Raw genomic sequence first — 22047 nt, 5'->3', positions numbered from 1 at the left:
ACTCCTTGCTCCTTAAACTCAGCTTTCAGGACCTCACCCCTCTTTCTACTTATGTCGTTGGTACCAATATGGACCACAACCACTGGCTGTTCCCCTGCCCTCCCCAGAATGCCCTGCAGTCGCTCAGTGACATCATTGACCCTTGCACCAGGGAGGCAACACACCATCCTGATGTCACTTTTGCTGCTGCAGAAGCGCTATCTGCTCCCCCGCAGGGCGGTAAATTACCCCGCAGGGCGGTAAGAGAAGGGATTACCAGCCGTGGATAACCAAGAAAATAAAGGAGAGTATCAAATTAAAAACCAATGTGTATAAGGTGGCCAAGGTTAGTGGGGAAACTAGAAGATTGGGAAAATTTTAAATGACAGCAAAGAATGACTAAGAAAGCAATAAAGAAAGGAAAGATAGATTATGAAAGTAAACTTGCGCAAAACATAAAAACAGATAGTAAAAGCTTTTACCGATATATAAAACGGAAAAGAGTGACTAAAATAAATGTTGGTCCCTTAGAAGATGAGAAGGGGGATTTAATAATGGGAAATGTGGAAATGGCTGAGACCTTAAACAATTATTTTGCTTCGGTCTTCACAGTGGAAGACACAAAAACCATGCCAAAAATTGCTGGTCACGGGAATGTGGGAAGGGAGGATCTTGAGACTATCACTAGGGAGGTAGTGCTGGACAGACTAATGGGACTCAAGGTAGACAAGTCCCCTGGTCCTGATGAAATGCATCCCAGGGTATTAAAAGAGATGGTGGAAGTTATAGCAGATGCATTCGTTATAATCTACCAAAATTCTCTGGACTCTGGGGAGGTACCATCGGATTGGAAAGCAGCTAATGTAACGCCTCTGTTTAAAAAAGGGGGCAGACAAAAGGCAGGTAACGACAGGCCGGTTAGTTTAACATCTGTAGTGGGGAAAATGCTTGAAGCTATCATTAAGGAAGAAATAGCGGGACATCTAAATAGGAATAGTGCAATCAAGCAGACACAACATGGATTCATGAAGGGGAAATCATGTTTAACTAATTTACTGGAATTCTTTGAGGATATAACGAGCATGGTGGATAGAGGTGTACCGATGGATGTGGTGTATTTGGATTTCCAAAAGGCATTCGATAAGGTGCCACACAAAAGGTTACTGTAGAAGATAAAGGTACGCGGAGTCAGAGGAAATGTATTAGCATGGATAGAGAATTGGCTAACTAACAGAAAGCAGAGAGTCGGGATAAATGGGTCCTTTTCAGGTTGGCAATCGGTGGTTAGTGGTGTGCCACAGGGATCGGTGCTGGGACCACAACTGTTTACAATATACATAGATGACCTGGAAGAGGGGACAGAGTACAGTGTAACAAAATTTGCAGATGACACAAAGGTTAGTGGAAAAGCGGGTTGTGTAGAGGACAGAGACTGCAAAGAGATTTAGATAGGTTAAGCGAATGGGCTAAGGTTTGGCAGATGGAATACAATGTCAGAAAATGTGAGGTCATCCACCTTGGAGGGGGGGGGGGGGGAAAAAACAGTAAAAGGGAATATTATTTGAATGGGGAGAAATTACAACATGTTGCGGTGCAGAGGGACCTGGGGGTCCTTGTGCATGAATCCTTCAAAAAGTTAGTTTGCAGGTGCAGCAGGTAATCAGGAAGGTGAATGGAATGTGGGCCTTCATTGCGAGAGGGATGGAGTACAAAAGCAGGGAGGTACTGCTGCAACTGTATAGGGTATTGGTGAGGCCGCACCTGGAGTATTGCGTGCAGTTTTGATCATCTTACTTAAGGAAGGATATACTAGCTTTGGAGGGGGTGCAGAGATGATTCACTAGGCTGATTCTGGAGATGAGCGGGTTACCTTATGATGATAGATTGAGTAGACTGGGTCTTTACTCGTTGGAGTTCAGAAGGATGAGGGGTGATCTTATAGAAACATTTAAAATAATGAAAGGGATAGACAAGATAGAGTCAGAGAGGCTGTTTCAACTGGTCGGGGAGACTAGAACTAGGGAGCACAGCCTCAAAATACGGGGGAGGCAATTTAAAACCGAGTTGAGAAGGAATTTCTTCTCCCAGAGGGTTGTGAATCTGTGGAATTCTCTGCCCAAGGCAGCAGTTGAGGCTAGCTCATTGAATGTATTCAAGTCACAGATAGATAGATTTTTAACCAATAAGGGAATTAAGGGTTACGGGGAGCGGGCGGGTAAGTGGAGCTGAGTCCATGGCCAGATCAGCCATGATCTTGTTGAATGGCGGAACAGGCTCGAGGGGCTAGATGGCCTACTCCTGTTCCTAATTCTTATGTTCTTATGTTCCTATCTGGCTGTGGAGTGAAAAGTTACTGGTTACTTTAGTAACTTAAAACTGCTTATTTTTTAACAAATTTGTTTTGCTTCCTTTCCTCAACTGACATTAAACCTCTCTCAGAAAGTAGCTTGCTTGAGTGTGTCTGCCTATTATTTTCTTGTTAGTTTAAGAATTTATGTTCCACTTGAATCTAAACATCTTTGTTCAAGAAGGATAAATTAGGTAACTACACACCAGTTAGTCTAACCTGCCTTGAGCTGTAGGCAACCTGCCAAAGTGAGATAGTGTCACTTGTCCATTACTTTTCATATCCTGTGGAGTCAATTTGTATTGATTTGAAATAGGCCAATCTGATCATAACTATTACTCCGTGCATTTGCTTTATTGTGGAATAAAGCAGCTTAATGATTCAAACCAAGCTTTGCTCAACCTAGTTTAACTTGGTTTGCCTTCAGAGAGATTGAAGAAACGTGCAGCAGATGAGAGTTTCTTTTAGATTGTGAGGGATGCTATTTTACATCCCTGGGTCATGATGATATACAAATAGATTTAGGGCAGTTAGTCAATTCCAACAAAGGCCACTGAAGGAAGTGACTGGCACGACTGAACCTCAAAGTATCTCCAGCACATCCAAATTCTTCATAATTCTGAAGGGTATAGAAACATAGAAAATAGGTGCAGGAGTAGGCCAATTCGGCCCTTCGAGCCTGCACCACCATTCAATAAGATCATGGCTGATCATTCCTTCAGTACCCCTTTCCTGCTTTCTCTCCATACTCCTTGATCCCTTTAGCCGTAAGGGCCATATCTAACTCCCTCTTGAAAAGATACAATGAACTGGCATCAACAACTCTTTGCGGCAGGGAATTCCACAGGTTAACAACTCTGAGTGAAGAAGTTGCTCCTCATCTCAGTCCTAAATGGCCTACCCCTTATCCTAAGACTGTGTCCCCAGGTTCTGGACTTCCCCAACATCGGGAACATTTTTCCTGCATCTAACCTGTCCAGTCCCTTCAGGATCTTATATGTTTCTATGAGATCCCCTCTTATCCTTCTAAACTCCAGGGAATAAAGGCCCAGTTGATCCGGTCTCTCCTCATATGTCAGTCCAATCATCCCTGGAATCAGTCTGGTGAACCTTCGCTGCACTCCCTCAATAGCAAGAATGTCCTTCCTCAGATTAGGAGACCAAAACTGAACAAAATATTCCTAGTGAGGCCTCACCAAGGCCCTGAACAACTGCAGTAAGACTTCTCTGCTCCTATACTCAAATCTCCTAGCTATGAAGGCCAACATATACCACTTGCCTTCTTCACCGCCTGCTGTACCTGCATGCCAACTTTCAATGACTGATGAACCATGACACCCAGGTCTCGTTGCACCTCCCCTTTTCCTAATCTGCCGCCATTCAGATAATATTCTGCCTTCATGTTTTTGCCCCCAAAGTGGATAACCTCACATTTATCCACATTATACTGCATCTGCCATGCATTTGCCCACTCACCTAACCTGTCCAAGTCACCCTGCAGCCACTTAGCGTCCTCCTCACTGCTCACACCGCCGCCCAGTTTAGTGTCATCTGCAAACTTGAAGATATTTCACTCAATTCCTTCATCTAAATCATTAATGTGTATTGTAAAGAGCTGGGGTCCCAGCACTGAGCCCTGCGGCACTCCACGAGTCACTGCCTGCCATTCTGAAAAGGACCCGTTTATCCCGACTCTGCTTTCTGTCTGCCAACAGGTTCTCTATCCACTTCAGTACATTACTCCCAATACCATGTGCTTTGATTTTGCACACCAATCTCTTGTGTGGGACCTTGTCAAAGGCCTTTTGAAAATCCAAATACACCACATCCACTGGTTCTCCCTTGTCCACTCTGCTAGTTACATCCTCAAAAAATTCCAGAAGATTTGTCAAGCATGATTTTCCTTTCATAAATCCATGCTGACTTGGACCAATCCTGTCACTACTCTCCAAATGCGCTGCTATTTCATCCTTAATGATTGATTCCAACATTTTCCCCACTACTGATGTCAGGCTAACCGGTCTATAATTACCCATTTTCTCTCTCTCCTTTTTTTAAAAAGTGGTGTTACATTAGCTACCCTTCAGTCCATAGCAACTGATCCAGAGTCAATAGACTGTTGGAAAATGATCACCAATGCATCCACTATTTCTAGGGCCACTTCCTTAAGTACTCTGGGATACAGACTATCAGGCCCCGGGGATTTATCGGCCTTCAATCCCATCAATTTCCTGCCTAATAAGGATGTCCTTCAGTTCCTCCTTCTCACTAGATCCTCGGTTCCCTAGTACATCCGGAAGGTTATTTGTGTCTTCCTTCGTGAAGACAGAACCAAAGTATTTGTTGAATTGGTCTGCCATTTCTTTGTTCCCCATTATAAATTCACCTGAATCCTATTGCAAGGGATCTACGTTTGTCTTCACTAATTTTTTTTCTCTTCACATATCTGTAGAAGCTTTTGCAAGTCAGTTTTTATGTTCCCGGAAAGCTTCCTCTAGTACTCTATTTTCCCCCTCTTAATTAAACCCTTTGTCTTCCTCTGCTGAATTCTAAATTTCTCCCATTCCTCAGGTTTGTTGCTTTTTCTGGCTAATTTATATGCCTCTTCCTTGGATTTAACACTATCCTTAATTTCCCTTGTTAGTCACGGTTGAGCCACCTTCCCCGTTTTATTTTTACTCCAGACAGGGATGTACAATTGTTGAAGTTCATCCATATGATCTTTAAAAGTTTGCCATTGCCTATCCACCGTCAACCCTTTAAGTCTCATTTGCCAGTCTAATCTAGCCAATTCGCACCTCATACCGTCAAAGTTACCTTTCCTTAAGTTCAGGACCCTAGTTTCTGAATTAACTGTGTCACTCTCCATCTTAATAAAGAATTCTACCATGTTATAGTCACTCTTTCCCCAAGGGGCCTCGCACAACAAGATTGCTAATTAGTCCCTTCTCATTACACATCACCCTATCTAGGATGGCCAGCTCTCTAGTTGGTTCCTCGACATATTGGTCTAGAAAACCATCCCTAATACACTCCAAGAAATCCTCCTCCACCACAATGCTACCAGTTTGGTTAGTCCAATTAATATGTAGATTAAAGTCGCCCATGATTACTGCCGTACCTTTATTGCACACATCCCTTATTTCTTGTTTGATGCTGTCCCCAACCACACTACTACTATTTGATGGCCTGTACACAACTCCCACTAGCGTTTTCTGCTCTTTGGTATTCTCTGTAGCTCCACCCATACCGATTCCACATCATCCAAGCTAATGTCCTTCCTTACAATTGAATTAATTTCCTCTTTAACCAGCAATGCCACCCCGCCTCCTTTTCCTTTCTGTCTATCCTACCTAAATGTTGAATACCCCTGGATGTTGAGTTCCCAGCCTAGGTCGCCCTGAAGCCATGTCTCCGTGATGCCAATCACATCATATCCATTAACTGCTATCTGCGCAGTTAATTCGTCCACCTTATTCCGAATATTCCTCGCATTGAGGTACAGAGCCTTCAGGCTTGTCTTTTTAACATACTTTGCCCCTTTTAGAATTTTGCTGTAATGTGGCCCTTTTGCCTTGGGTTTCTCTGCCCTCCACTTTTACTATTCTCCTTTCTATCTTTTGCTTCTGACTCCATTTTATTTCCCTCTGTCTCCCTGCATAGGTTCCCACCCCCCTGCCATATTAGTTTAACTCCTCCCCAACAGCACTAGCAAACACACCCCCTAGGACATTGGTTCCGGTCCCGCCCAGGTGCAGACCCTCCGGTTTGTACTGGTCCCACCTCCCCCAGAACCGGTATGGATGAACATGGGTTCAAATACATAATTCTCAAAGTGCAAGTGCAGGTTTATTATTCCAGAAAAAATAGCTAACAGTGCTTTGAGTTTTATAAATGGGGGTATAGAATACACGAGTAAAGAAGTCATGATAAATTAATGCAAGAATGAGATATTTTGCAGTTTTGGACATTCTGTTAGAGACCACTTAATCCATAGCGAGCGTGTCGTGTCGATTCACCTGGATGATGGCAGAGATGGAAAATTATAGTTGAGAAAATTGAGATGCTGAAGGCTTCGAGGACATTTAATTGAGGTTTTTTTTAATTATGAAGGGTTATGAACGCGTTCATGGAGAAAGACTATTCTCCAGTTGGGGAGTAAGTAATGAAGGGGGGTTTGTCAAATTAGCATTATCACAGAGAGTGAGGATAGAGATTAGGAGAAATTTCTTTACAGGATGATTAGAGTATAGAAAGCTTTGGCACTGAGTCTTTGAGGCAGAGACTATTGCTGCTTCTAAAAGAAAAGTAAATAAATATTTGAAGCTGAGGAAGTCGCAGGTTACATGGAGAGAGCAGGGCAGTGGGTTTAGCTTTGAATTGCGCTAGTAAAGAACTGGTACAGACACAATGGACTGTGGGCTCCTCCTTGTGCTGTAAACTTCTATGGTTCTATGATGCTCCACGAATAGTTTTCTCTTATGCTCTCACCAAGCATGTTGGGAATTGCCAGTTCACTGGACCATGTCTGCAAACATTCTGTACTGCAACACTATCTTTTCACCTCCGTACGCTGTATGTTAAAAAATTATGCCTGTGAGGCCCTCAATGCATTTTTTCTTGTTGCCACCTTTAAATTTTTTAAACAAGAATCGGCTCTCCAGCGTGTCTCTCTGTGAGGTCTGCTTTGCCAGAATCACTTTAATCAAATTGATTGATGTGTCATTGCTGAGTATGTGTATATACAGGTACAACGTCTGAAATCCGGAACCACGGGACCGAGACCGTGCTGGTTTTCGGATTTTGTCGGATTTCAGACCTCGATGTTGGCGCACCTCGCCGCCTGCCGATCCTCCGCTTCTCGCCGTCCACCGATCTTCTACACTCCTCGTCGATTCTCACGGCCCCCCGGTGCTGCATTTTTTTACTGGTTTCCTCGTCCCTCGCCGCCCGATGTCATCTTGGTCGCCTCAAAAGTGTCCGGTTTTCGGACAATTCCAGTTTTTGGACAGCCGGATTCGGGATATTGTACCTGTATATAATATAGGCACAATATTTTCCAGGAAAAATACAGTGCAACTTTTTAATACATAATACAATAAGCTGGCCTTATTTTGTCATGTTCGACAAGAAACAAAGAAGTGGAAATATTTGAGGCTGTGATAAAAGTAGATGCTTTTATTTACTAAATATTCCTGACACATTGTAAACCTTAACCTGTACAGAATCTTGGTTTCCTCGGCTATTTACTAATGGTGTGTTTATTTTTGGCAGCAATGTATTATAGAACACTGTGGAGAGATTAAAGAAGGAGATGACTGTGGTCTAGCTCCTGCTGATGGATCAGGGGATGCATACCCGGACTTTCCAGAGGATATTGATGAGGATATGAACGATGTAAGTACTTTATGGTTTCCCTGACCTCTTCCAGATGATTTTGCTTGGGAAGCTGTATAACTAACTTTTTTTCTTCCAAAGTTCTCCACTCATCTAAAGGAACGCTGGGGTTCTGTTCCACGGATGTTGGCACTCCTCCAGTATCTCATCTAAGTAGCTGCTTTTCATGTGCAAATCTAAATTGAGAATGTTGAAAGACTATTTGACTGAAGTAGGAAGAAGTATCAAATCCATGTCTGATCCTTTTCTCCTACAACTGTTTTGTGGATGTCACCAGATGGCAATTGTGAATGGGAGCCTCATCTCCCCTCCTTAGCTAAGTGGCACTGAGACCAATTAAATGTCCTTATTAATACCCTGGCTGAAAATCACGAATTGAGCACACACCCTGAATTGAACTTGGGGCCTTCCTGATCCACACAGCTCAGTAGAATACCATTTACCTACTGAGGCATCAGGAGAATTCACACCCCTTTATTTGTTTCTGCTTCATCTATAAATTTGTTGCATAGGACCAAAGAGAAGTACGTTTCACTGGACCTTATAAAGTGACCTTGTGTTGGACAACTTGGTAGGTTGAATGCTTGGTCTTGATCTAGAATGTAGTGGCCTATATGCTGAGTCTGTGTACGATAAATAATAAGGTTAAATTGCAGAGCCGCCTGCCCTCCAATGTCTCTGTTCTTGACTAAGGAAGGTAAGAAAGGAAGAAGAAGAACTGACCTTATCTTCCCACTTCAATTGTGTTTTTCTTGGGCCAACCACAGTGTGCTGTTGAGGGCAATTGAAATGAAGGTGCCCTGAATTGGGCCTCTGGTTTTGACTGGCACAACCACGTTTTTGAAATTGTAGGATTTGGAACATTACCAAAATCACCACTCGATTGTAGGAACAAACACAGTAAAAATGCCACATTACTACTGTGGAATTCTTCCAGTAATGCTCTCTGGCTCTGATGGATTTGTTGAAATAAATACAGCACAAGCACACACTGTTCTGTACAAGTTCAGTACATTGTGATGGAACCAAGTTGACATTGTTGCTTAAGTAATGAGGTTTACTGTAGAATAATTGCAGACTGGCATGCAAAGTAATTGTATTTATTTTAAATTCTGACTGTGCAGAATTCATGGGAACAGGGGTAGGCCATTCAGCCCCTTGAGCCAGTTCCGTCATTCAATGAGATTGTGGCTCATCTGTGACCTATTACCATATACCCACCTTTAGCCCACATCCCCTAGTATGTTTGGTTAACAAAAAGCTATCAATCTCCTATTTAAAATTAACAATTGACCTAGCATCAATTGCCGCTTGCGGAAGAGTGCCAAACTTCTACCTCCCTTTATGTATAGAAGTATTTCCTAATTTCACTCCTGAAAGGCCTGGCTCTAATTTTTAGACTATGCCCCAAATTTCTAGAATCCCCAACCAGGGGAAATAGTTTCTCTATCAACCTAATCTGTTCCCCATAATATATGAAAAACTTCGATCATATCACCCCTTAACCATCTAAATTCTAGGGAATACAACCCTAATTTGTGTAATTTCTCCTCATAACTTAACCCTTGAAGTCCGGGTTTCATTCTGGTAAACCCATGCTACGCGCTCTCCAAGGCCAATATATCCTTCCTAAGGTGTGGCACCCAGAACTGCTCATTGTATTCCAGGTGTGGTTTAACTAAGGTTTTTGTATAGCTGCAGCATAACTTCTATCCCCTTTTTTTCTAGTCCTCTAGATATAAAGGCCAGCATTTCATTACCTTTTTAGATTATTTTCTGTTCATGACATTTTAATGATCTATGTACCTGGACCCCCAAGTCTCTTTGGACCTCCACTGTTTTTAGCTTTTCATCATTTAGAAAGTACCATGTTATATTCTTTTTAGCTCCAAAGTAGATGACTTCACATTTGCTTACATTGGAATCCATTTACATAAGAACATAAGAAATAGGAGCAGGAGTAGGCCATATGGCCCCTCGAGCCTGCTCCGCCATTTAATACGATCGTGGCTGATCTGATCATGGACTCAGCTCCACTTCCCTGCCCGCTCTCCATAACCCCTTATTCCCTTATTGTTTAAGAAACTGTCTATTTCTGACTTAAATTTATTCAATGTCCCAGCTTCCATAGCTCTCTGAGGCAGTGAATTCCACAGATCCACAACCCTCTTGAGAGAGGAAATTTCTCCTCATCTCAGTTTTAAATGGGTGGCCCCTTATTCTAAGATTATGCCCTCTAATTCTAGTCTTCCCCCATCAGTGGAAACATCCTCTCTGCATCCATCTTGTCAAGCCCCCTCATAATCTTATACGTTTCGATAAGATCACCTCTCATTCTTCTGAATTCCAATGAGTAGAGGCCCAACCTTCTCAACCTTTCCTCATAAGTCAACCTCCTCATCTCTGGAATCAACCTTGTGAACCTTCTCTGAACTACTTCCAAAGCAAGTATATCCTTTCGTAAATATGGAAACCAAAACTGTATGCAATATTCCAGGTGTGGCCTCACCAATATCCTGTACAACTGGAGCAAGACTTCCTTGCTTTTATACTCCATCCCCTTTGCAATAAAGGCCAATATTTCACTGGCCTTCCTGATCACTTGCTGTACCTGCATACTAACCTTTTGTGTTTCATGCACAAGTACCCCCAGGTCCTGCTGTACTGCAGCACTTTGCAATCTTTCTCCATTTAAATAATAACTTGCATTTTGATTTTTTTTCTGCCATTATACTCCATCTGCCAAATCTTTGCTCACTCACTTAGCCTGTCTATGTCCTTTTGCAGATTTATTGTGTTCTCCTCACACACTGCTTTTCCTCCCATCTTTGTATCGTCGGCATTCTTGGCTACGTTACACTCGGTCCCTTCCTCCAAGTCGTTAATATAGATTTGCCACTGTTTTGCTCATTCACTTAATCTGTCAATATCCCTTTGTAATTTTATGCTTTCATCTACACTGCCTATAATGCTACCTATCTTTGTGTCATTGGAAAATTTGGATATATGACTTTCTATGCCATCATTTAAGTCGTTAATAAATACAGTGAATAGTTGAGGCCCCAACATGGATTCCTGCAGAACACCACTAGTCACATCCTGCCAATTAGAGTACCTGCCCATTATCCTTACTGCCTATCTCCTCCCGCTCAGCCAATTTCCTAACCAGTCAATAATTTGCCCTCAATTCCATGGGCTTCTACTTTAGTTAATAGTCTCTTGTGTGGGAATTTATCAAATGCCTTCTGGAAGTTGAGAACAACGTACGGAAAATGTGTATTTTTTGGGGGGGGACAAGAGAGTAGAATAGGGTTTAATAATCCCGTTTGTTGCACAATTTGGAAGCATTGAAAATCCAAGTTTTTTTATGTTCAGTTATTAGAAGCATTTAAAAAGTGCTTCAGTGTTAGTAGCTGTGCGATCACCCTACCATCTTTGATCAGGCATTTTAGGGTTCACCAATCTTACCAACCGCAACAATGTAGATTTTAGGGTTGCGCTCTCGGAGCTAGGTGTTTAGATATGCAATAAAAAGCTACATATAATAATTAGACTAATGCTGCTTTCATTTTACAGAAGTAGTTCTGTATTTGGGTTGGTTCCCATGCTGTTGAATTTGCCCCATTTATACTGTGTGGCGGATTGAAAACACAAAATTTATGCAAGGCCACCAATGGGAAAAAATGGTGCAAGATTAATTGGGCTGAGAAGTGCAGAAGCCATTTAACTTGGCTGGTTTTTCTATTGAAGATGACTGATGAAACTGCCACTCCAGAAGGGTTTTGGTGGCATGCCTGCCAGGTCCTCTGTTACAGGGTTGTCTTTATTCACCATGCTGTCAGAGGTGACCCAGCAGTTTAAAAGTGCTATAAGGGTTAGGTTGGAAAAAAATAACTAACAGTAATTTGAAATAAAAAATAGGATAGCATGTAAGGTTTCCCCCTTTACTTCAACAACACACACTGATTATCAATGTATTTTCATAAACTGTACTTGCATAGCTTTTTTTTTATATCTCTATTTAAACAGGTTGATACAATTGTACGGATTGCAGAAGACTTAAAGAATCTTGGAAATAACTTCTTTAAATCCCAGGACTGGACAATGGCAGACAAGAAGTACACCAAAGCTTTAAGGTAGCTACCGTAGTCCAGAATGTGCTGACGAAATAACAGCAAGGCTAATGGTGCTCTCTGTTATTTATGGGTCAATGGTACAGCAACTTCAGGCGAGGAGCAGATGCACAGCTAAAGTCAAATATCCAAAAGTTGCTGGTTGAGTTGTGCCGCACTGTGGTTCGCTTTGCGAAAACAGCATCTTCCCCTTAGCCTGCCTGTTTATTTTTTAGGAACTTGCTGTAATTGCCCATTAAATTTGCCACACAAAGTTAGGTACGCTTGATGTGATAAGTGGTAATGACTTCTCTAGCACTGAAAGTGAACCAATACAAGCGTGGAGCCTCATTCCTTCAGGTTTTACATTTTTCAGGAAGATTTAAAATTGTCAAATTTAAAATTATTTTTTTCTTACTTTTCCATTCTGTCTCATTTATATTCTCTTTATTTCTCCATGTACCTGATTTGACATTGAATTCCCCTCCTTTAATTCGCCATCCTTCTCAAACTTTCCTATGTATATACAGGTGCAGCGTCCCGAATCTGGAACCCTTGGGACCGAGGCCGTTCCAAAATCCAGTGAAACGCAAAATCCGGAATGTCTTTCTGACGTCATGAATCTGGAAACACCCGAGCTCAGGTTCGGGTATTTCCAGATTTCGGAATGGCAGGGAGGGGGGGGTGCTCATCGATGAGCTGTTCAGGGAGGTGGGGGGGGCGGGTGCCACCGTGGAAGTGTTCGGGCGGGGCCTCACCGCCGTCGAGTTGTTCGGGCGGGCCCCGCCGAAGAGGAGATGTTCATGCGGGGCCCCGCTGAGGAGATATTTCAACGGGGCCGCACCGAAGAGGTGGTGTTCGGGCGGGGCCTCAGCGCAATGGAGGTGTTCGGGCAGGGCCCCAACGAGGGGCAGATGTTTGCGCGGGCCCCGCTGAAGAGGCGGTGTTCGGGCAGGGACCTGCCGATGGGGAGGTGTTCGGGCGGGGGCCCGCCGAGGGGCGGCACGGCGAAGCCTGAAGTCGGGCTGCAGCGCGGGGTGGTGAGGCGAGGCCCGAGGTCGGGCAGCAGCAGTGGCGAGGTGAGGCCCGAGATCGGGCAGTGGCGTCACCTCAAGGTTGGCAGGGTCCGGATTCCGGAACATTTTACGGATTCCGGACAACCCTGCCACCAATCGGTCTGGATTCCAGAACATTCCGTATTTTGGACGCTGTACCTGTATCACAGTCTTTCATCCTGATTGGTTAAGGAGAGCCCTGTTGATTTCTCTGTTCACTCGGCTCCCAGATGCCCTTTTTATCTCACTGCATCATTATCAGCTCTTGTGGGCAAAATATTTTGAGCTAAAGCATATAGGAGCAACTCTTAACGAACGGCAGATGGTGTTGGGTGCTCTGCTACAGCAAAATCGGGCCCTTTGCTCTAGGTGGTGAAGAAACAGTTTTCGCTGTTAGCGGCGATTTCCATTAATCCGGTGTCTGTTTCAGTGTGGCGGCCTCCACAGGTAATCCGCTCTGTATGTGAGCGAGGCTCTTCAACCAATCAGATTGAACAATCCTCACTGATATTGGCAGGGGCCGAAATTCAGGTCCGCAAGAAAGTGGGCGCACCTCTGATTTCTTACTTGTTTTTATTGCCGGGAGCGTGGAAGCGGCCATCCGATCAATTTTCAGTCTTTGAAGGTTTTTTCCGTTGGACCGAAAGCTGGTCATAAAGGGGACGGAAGTGCAGCGGCAAGTGAGGCTGAGTGGCTGAAGTTGGGACGGGATCGGGACTTTGCCGCTGTCAATCAGTGGTGGAGCGGTGGTGACATCACAGTGCATGCGTGTCACCACACTCTCTCCCCTCGTTAAAGGGGAGAGAATTGGACATTTTTAAACTTTGGCCCACTGGGCCACCAAGGAGGGTGATAGAGTATTCAAACAGGCTCATTTAGACAGGCTGTGAAAAAACACAGGCCACATTGCATTAAGTCATCAATCAACTTGACATTTTCAGACCTTGGGTAGCGAGCCAATTAAAACGTTAAAAGACTATTAATTGAGCCAATAAGGTCAAAGAAGGCGAGTTCTTTTCTGTAAATTGAACCCAGTATAAATACAGCCATTTTGACCATGTGGTTTCAGTAAGACAAAGGAACTGGCAATCAGCCAGCAGCTGCTTGCTCTCTGCCAAAATAAAGAAGTTAAAACTACCATCGGAGTTCGTATTTCATTGGAAATTAAGAGATCTAACAGAGGGTTTCGGTTGGGCCAGCGGCCTGGTACCTAAGAGGGGGTTGCCAAGCTGCCTGTTGGTGGCCCAGCCGAACCCGGGGGCACAATAGTCCGGCTGACATGGAAGTTGGCCCTCCTTTAATTCCTGCTCCAACGGGCGGAGAGAGAGAGAGAGAGAGAGAGAGAACGAGACGAGGTGCACCAATAGAAAAAGCGGGGCATTGATTTTTCTTTTGCTGAATTTCCGCCAGAATGAAATGGAGGTGAGGGATAGCGGCGGTGCACGCTTTTATAATGCGCTTGCGGTGGTCGGCAGCAACGGGGCGGAAATGGGGAAAGGACGAAAAATCCCCGACCCCGCGGCCAGTTGACCACAAAGCGGCGGCCACGGGATTCCGCCGCAAACAGGCAGTAACCCTGATTTTCGGCCCCGCAGAGTCCAAACCAGGAAATATCAAGATTGGGAAATACAGATGGGATTAAGGGAGAGAGTTAAGAGATAATTTTTATCTAAAAAAAAATCTTCACATTCATTTTCCTTTCAGGGAATGAGCCTCCACACTTGTAAAATTATTTTTTCAGGGCAGAGAGATGTTCAGTAATTATCAGCTTATTATGCCATTAAAAACTCACCCCTGAATGCACTAGCTCTAACATTTTCAGCCATATTTAGTGCGGAACTAGTGGGTAAGTACAAGAAGTTCATGTTGCTGTGATTTCACTGCCGAGTCTATCGGCAACAGCGTACCCATTGGAGGAGCAGGATATCTCTGACAGCAACTTCTGGATTTCTATCTTTAACTGTGCATGTGAGACACCAGAAGTTGCTATCAGATTTACCCTGTAATATTACTGCAAAATCCGTGCCATTATCTTTTAAATCTACTACTTGAGTTGCAAAATGGGGAGGGGAGGGAGGGAGGGAGGGAGGGGGGAGGGGAAGAAGGGAAGAAGGGAAGAAGGAGGAGGAGGGGGAGGGGAAGGCGGGGAGGAGGAGTACAAGTCCTTTATAAATGGCAAAGTTCTTGAACATTATCAGATCACATTCTAGAAGTATCACTAATATGGATTCTCAAATCCAGTGAAATCTATCTTCCCTACCTGATGCGTGTAGAAAGTTTGGAGGCTATCTGTGGGTTTTTAATGTAAATTTGATTAAAGTGGGGATTTGAGTGTATAATTTACATCTTTTAAAATAAAAACGCAAAATTTCCTGATAGTTCTGATAGAGCCATACTGACCAGGTAGGTCTCCTATTCAGTCCTCAGTCATTGAGTTAGCTGGGTCAGTGAGAGTGGCTAGAGTTCACTTCAATATCCCTGGTATATGTTAAGTGGGGTGACGATCAGTCAGGATTCTCACTATGTTTCACTATCCAGTGACAGCTGCTTGAAGTTTGCATGTGAGTGTTAGGGTGAGTAAAGCATCAAGTTTGACGGAGATATCCCGGTGGTTGTATAGATTCGTGATACTGAGTTGAGGCTCACAATTGGCTATTTCGGTACAGTAGCATAAGGCACCCGTTGAACTGTACCCCTGCAGAAGGGGAAGGGAGTAAATTGTTTGCTGGGGGTGGCAGAGAGCACTACAGAAAATGAAGTGGAGTATTGGGGAAAATTACAACCAACTGTTTTTAAAGGCTGACAGTTACTTGGGGGTGTGAGGAATTTTAGTTTGGCAATATGAGTGTTTGATTTTGCCAATACTACCATCTCCCTGCAAGGAACTCCTATCTTGCCAAACTGAGTAAGATTTTAAACTTTTACAAATTTTCCCATAAAGGTACGTAGCCACTTTAAGAAATGAAATTGATGCAGAAGAATCAACAGAGAAGTCGGACACTGTTAAACTGGAATCAGTTGCGCTAAGTTGTAATCTGAATATCGCAGCATGTAAGCTGAAGCAATCTGACTGGACCGCAGCCATTGAAAGCTGTGATGAGGTTAGTGTCCGATCTTTCATTAAAAATGTAAAACTTTATTGAGTGAAGTCATTGCTAAAATATTGGGATATTTGATTATGATATGGACCAAGATAGAATGGCTCAAATTAATTTTCAGAACCAGGGCTGTGTTCAGAATACAACTAGGAGTTTTTGTACTTTTGATGGATGTAAAAACACATTGATATGTTGTTGGAAGAATATTGTATTTTATGAAGTGCAACTGATTAACAAAATTAACACTTTTGGAACTCTGATTAAATAGTGTAGAGATTTTTAATTGAAGAGTTGAGCTATTTAGTATTTTTTTGTTTTATATGATTGTAGCAGTTTAGGACTGTTATCTATGTGGTCCGGAAGAATTTTTGTTTTAAATTAAGTAATGATTTTGCTGTAAAGTTAAATTCAGCTTATAAAGGGCCATTTCCCGGGATGAAGCATTTTTTTGACTTAACATGCAAAGCCATTTTGAATAAAACCAAAAATACCCTGCAAATACTGAAAACACACTGAAAACGCATCTATGGAGAGAACAGACACAGTAATATTTTGGGTGTAACCCTTCATAAGAACTGAGAAAATTTGAAATGGACAACATTTAATTTGGAGCTGAACAAAGAAGAGGGGGGAAAGTATGTGTAGGATGACCAGTAATTTTTTTGTTTTGGGGGGGAAAAGCAGGCAGTTAAATAGCTGAAGTGATGATAACCTGAGAGGATAGGAACATCATAATCTAAATTAAGGACAAAAGAAAGACAAAGAACATGTGAATAGTTGACGCAGTGGTGGGTAAATTAGAAATGGAATTGAAACGGGAGAAACTAATGAACTGGAACCAGATCAAATGACTTGAGAAGAAAAGCAGGCCAACACAGAGGGTACAAACTCTACTACCAGCACAAAGTTCAGACTCAGGAGTCCTCTCCCAAGTGACCTGTCTCACCCGTCCCCATTCTCTCTCCCCAAACTATAGAAACAGCTATCCCTTAATGCCAGCATTCCTAGCCATGAAGAAAGTGGAAGCTATAATTAAGGTCTGAAATTACTCAAGTCAATGTTAAAATGACAAATTACCAGTTGTTACAAATTTCAGATTTGCCCTAGATATTTTAACTTCACTTTACAGGTTGAGCATCCGCAATCCGGAGTTCCAAAATTCGGAATGTTCCGGACACTGGGCCGATCCGTGGCGGGGTCATCTGGAAAATGATCTGGAATCCGGATATTTTTGGACATTTTTTTAAACTGAATTAACTGCTGAAAAAGAACTTAAAAATAAAAACTTTACCTGCACTTTTTTTTGCAGGTCTTCAACACAGATTTTTCCCTGGCCGCCAAACCCAGAACCCCCGACCCGCAGCTAATGTTGCTGAACCGGGAACCATCAAACCCGCCCCACCCTGCTCGCTGACCTCCCGCTCCTTACCTCTGCCGCCCCCCACCCCCGGTCCTTACCTTGGACCCCCCCTTACCTCGGCCCAGGCGTTTCCGGTTTCGGGATGTCGGATAGACGGTCCGAAATCTGGAAAAACCCAAACCTCGGCCTGGGCGTTTCCGGATTTGGGATGTCAGAAGACGTTCTGAAATCCGGAAATACCCGAAATCCGGAACGGCCTCAGTCCTGAAGTTTCTGCATTTCGGACGCTCCACGTGTACTAGTTTTTCCCCGTTTAAGTGGCATGTACATCCTTTACAATGAAAAGTTGACCAAAGTCGACTGGGAAAATAGATTAAAGTGTAAGACGGTTGATAAGCAGTGGCAGATGTTTAAGGAGATATTTCATAACTTTCAACAAAAATATATTCCAGTGAGAAGGAAAGACTTTGGGAAGGGAATACCATCCGTGGCTAACTAAGGAAGTAAAGGATGGTATCAAACTGAAAACAATGGCATACAAAGTGGCCAAGATTAGTGAGAGGCCAGGGGATTGGGATATTTTTAAACTGAACAAATAATAGAGGGAAGATAGATTATGAGAGTAAACTAGCAAGAAATATAAAAACAGATAGTAAAAGCTTCTACAGGTATATAAAAAGAAAGAGAGTAGTTTAATGTAAACTTTGGTCTCTTAGAGGATGAAACTGGGGAATTAATAATGGGGATCAGGGAAATGGCAGAGACTTTGAACAAATATTTTGTATCTGTCTTCACGGTCGAAGACACTAAAATCATCCCAATAATGGATAGTCAAGGGACTATAGGGAGGGAGGAGCTTAAAACAATCACTGTCACTAAAGAAAAAGTATTCAGTAAAATAATGGGACTAAAGGTGGACAAGTCCCCTGGACCCTGATGGCTTGCATCCCAAGTGGCTGCAGAGATACTGGATGCATTGGTTGTAATCTACCAAAGTTCTCTGGATTTTGGAAAGGTCCTGGTGGATTGGAAAACCGCAAATGTAACACCCCTATTTAAAAAAGGAGACAGAAAGCAGGAAACTATACACCAGTTAGCCTAACATCTGTCGTTGGGAAAATGCTCGAGTCAATTATTAAGGAAGCGGTAGCGGGATATTTGGAAAAACATAATACAGTCAAGCCTAGTCAGCATAGTTTTATGAAAGGGAAATCATGTTTGACAAATTTGCTGGAGTTCTTTGAGGATGTAACGAGCAGGGTTGATAAAGGGGAATCAGTGTATTTGGATTTCCAGAAGGCATTCGATAAGGTGCCCCATAAAAGGTTACTGCACAAGATAAAAGCTCACTGGGTTGGGGGTAATATATTAGCATGAAAGCCTTCATGATCCTGGGCTTCATGAATAGAGGTATTGAGTACAAAAGCAAGGAAGTTATGACGAATCTTTATAAAACACTGGTTCGGCCTCAACTGGAGTATTGTGTTCAATTCGGGGCACCACACTTTAGGAAGGATGTGAAGGCCTTCGAGAGGGTGCAGAAAAGATTTACAAGAATGGTTGCAAGGATGAGGGACTTCAGTTACGTGGATAGATTGGAGAAGCTGGGCTTGTTCTCATTAGAGCAGAGAAGGTGGAGAGGAGATTTGATTGGAGGTGTTCAAAACCACAAGGGGTCTATACAGTAGATAGAGAGAAACTGTTCTCATTGGCAGAAGGGTCGAGAACCAGAGGACACAGATTTAAGGTTATTGGCAGAACCAAAGGCGACATGAGGAATGCCTGAAAGGGTGGTAGATGCAGATTCAATCGTGGCTTTCAAAGGGGAATTGGATAAGTACCTGAAGGAAGAAACATTTCGGGGCTATGGGGAAAGGGCGGGAGAGTGGGACTAGCTGAAGTACTCTTGCAGAAAGCCAGCACGGGGTTGACAGATGGAATGACCTCCTTCTGTGCTGTAACCATTTTATGATTCTATGATATGACTATTATCTGGATTTTGAGAGAAGTCATGAGTAGCACACATAACTGCCAAGTGACGACTGGGCCTAGCTATCTCATTTTGTTCCTGCCACTTGTATCAGTGGCGTTCTGTGTGGAAACTTGAATGGTTAGCTGCCGACTTGTTGGGTTTGGAAAAAAGTGAAATTAGATTTGCTTGCCCTGTTTTTACAACTACTGCAAAGCAGAATATTTAGCAAATACTATTGGGAACAGATCTCTTATCTAACATAATTTGTTTCTCTGACAGGCTCTTGACATTAATCAATCAAACACAAAGGCACTTTACAGAAGGGCTCAGGCCTGGCAAGCAAAGAAGGATTACAGTCAGGCACTGGTATTGTAACATCTTAAATTCTTATGATTGGTGTATCTTTCTTTAATATTCTGTAACATCAAATTTACAAAGGATGCTAGTGAGTTGGAATAAATCCATGGGAGAGTTGAGGAGGTGGAAATTACCTGTATGACATGTGAGTGATTTACATTTTTGTTTTTAAATAGATTGATCTTAAGAAAGCTCAAGAAATTACACCTGAAGACAAAGGTTAGTTATATAATCATTAGTAAATTTGCTTCCAGTACATACAAGAATAACTGGGAAAATAACTTGGGAATCTCCTTGGCTCACAAATTTTAAGCCTGCTTCCTTTTTATACTCTTGCAGCTATAAACAGTGAAATTCTCCGAGTGAAACAAAAGATAAAGGAACAGAAAGAGAAGGAAAAGGCAACTTATGCAAAAATGTTTGCTTGATAAGTTGATTTTGTTTATACTTCTAAACAGCCCTCTGGGCTGCTGTTTTCTGTCTTAATCTTCTGAGGACAGTGTTGGGTTGTTTGTTTGAGTATGTAGTCTGCTTCACAGACAAAGTGTACATTGTTTAAGGAAACTACAGAGACTAGAGGGTGGACAAATGTTGAGATTCAACTGTGCTGCCAACACTGTACTTCCAAATGTCTGTTGTAGTGGAGCTGTTAAAGATCTCAGATATTAAAAGTCTGAACTGTTTATCCTTACCAGATCTGTTGATAATTTCTATTTATAGAATTCTTCACTTAGTAAATGCACGGAGGAAGTAATATGTGTGTCACTGTTCTTGACTTTGAAGAATTGTTTTGTTTTTATAAATAACTTACGACTACGTTTGAATTTGTGATTGTAAGATTTCAACGGTCTGCAAAGGTTTACACTATATATGGCTTCTAAGTTGTGTTTATTTAGTACATAAATGGGGGACAGTGTTTAAAATTTGTACATACACTATTGGCACAGAATTTGTCCTAGAGTTTTGACCCAATTTAGTTGTAAATTGATTGAATATTAAAGATGAATAGCAATTCAATTCCAACATTCTAGTTATGCTTGGAGCACAAGAGGAGTAATCCACCCTTTTTATTGAAAAACTGACTTCACAATCTGCTCTTGCGGCTGTTCATCTGCTGTCGGCTTTATTGTCTTTGTAAATGACATTATGCTGAGCATTGTACCTGCTTCTCAACTCCTGTACCTTTTCACTTTTCTGTTTTTCTGCAAAAACACAAAACAGCGTATAAACACTTTACAATAATCACAGTAACACTGAGAAGTATTGTACCCTATCCACATTTCAGCAAGGAAAATATTGTTTGGTTGATACAAGTGGTTTAGTAAGGGGTCAAATTTGATACCAAATTATTCTTTATTTACAAGTATTGCTATAATTGATTTACAGTCCATTCCAAAACTAAATGCATTTCTTACAAATGACAGATGATGACTACATCCTTCTGGCAGCCTGCTATTTAGGCCATCAGTATTTAAGACTATTTCTAAAGTCAAATTAAGCCCATACATGTTATATTTTCTTAAATACAAACTAAGCATAAGTTGATGCTGATGTGTGTTTTGTCCTCTAGTCTGATGTATATTGTTTACTAGAAGAAGTTGAACTGAAAAATGTTTATTGCTGACTGTACCAATATAAACTCTAACCAATACATCTGCTAAATGTATACCATAATACAATATATTGCATAAACAAATAAATTGTGTCTTTTCAATAAAGGACTTGCTTAGTTTAGAATTGTATTTTGAGGTCTGAACACTCCATTGAAGCATAACTCTTTCTTGACTAAATTTGTGCATGTTATCTTAAAACAACTCCCTCAGTAATTGAGTATCTTTCACCCTTGTATCCAGTAGAAGCTTGTTTCTCACATCATGCACTAAGTGGTGATTTGACATTGAAATTGACTCCAAGCCGAAGAATATTAGGAGGGGTGCCTAAAACCCAGGTCCCAGTGGTGAAAGACCAATGTCTAACTGCACCACCCAGTGGGTTTACAAAAAAATTAATTACCAACTCATTCTGAAAATATATATTTTTTTACAGGCACTATTTAGTTGTACCACTTTCTCTTCCTTTCCTACACTACGTTTGGTTGAAAAGGTGGGACAACGCACTCCCTGGCACCAACCCCACCCATTAGTTATCAGCTCCTCGGGTCATCTTGTTCAGAGAGAAGAATGAATATCAAGTATGTTACACTGTGAATAATGTTCATATAGTTCCTTTGATAAAGTGCCACATAATAGGCTTGCCAGCAAAGTTGAAACCCATTGAATAAAAGGGACAGTGGCAGCATAGATACAAAATTGGCTAAGTGACAGAAAACAGAGTAGTGGTGAACAGTTGTTTTTCGGAATGGAGGAAGGT

The 22047-nt window shown here is 42.2% G+C and overlaps 1 protein-coding gene across 1 annotated transcript in view; it reads left to right on the top strand.

The window, feature by feature from the left end:
• ppid (peptidylprolyl isomerase D) overlaps positions 1–21417 on the top strand; it is a 48446-nt gene extending 27029 nt beyond the window's left edge. The window contains exons 5-10 of the mRNA XM_070871780.1: positions 7601–7723; positions 11753–11859; positions 15832–15991; positions 19600–19686; positions 19854–19896; positions 20017–21417. Coding sequence (XP_070727881.1) covers positions 7601–7723; positions 11753–11859; positions 15832–15991; positions 19600–19686; positions 19854–19896; positions 20017–20105 — 609 coding nt within the window. The 3' untranslated portion in view covers positions 20106–21417. The remainder of the gene's footprint in view (positions 1–7600; positions 7724–11752; positions 11860–15831; positions 15992–19599; positions 19687–19853; positions 19897–20016) is intronic.
• Positions 21418–22047: the final 630 nt, after the last annotated feature.

This window comes from Pristiophorus japonicus, chromosome 2 (assembly GCF_044704955.1).
Source record: "Pristiophorus japonicus isolate sPriJap1 chromosome 2, sPriJap1.hap1, whole genome shotgun sequence".
Lineage (NCBI taxonomy): Eukaryota > Metazoa > Chordata > Chondrichthyes > Pristiophoridae > Pristiophorus > Pristiophorus japonicus.
The sequence above is the reverse complement of the archived record's forward strand: the minus strand, read 5'-3'. Positions and strand labels throughout refer to the sequence as shown.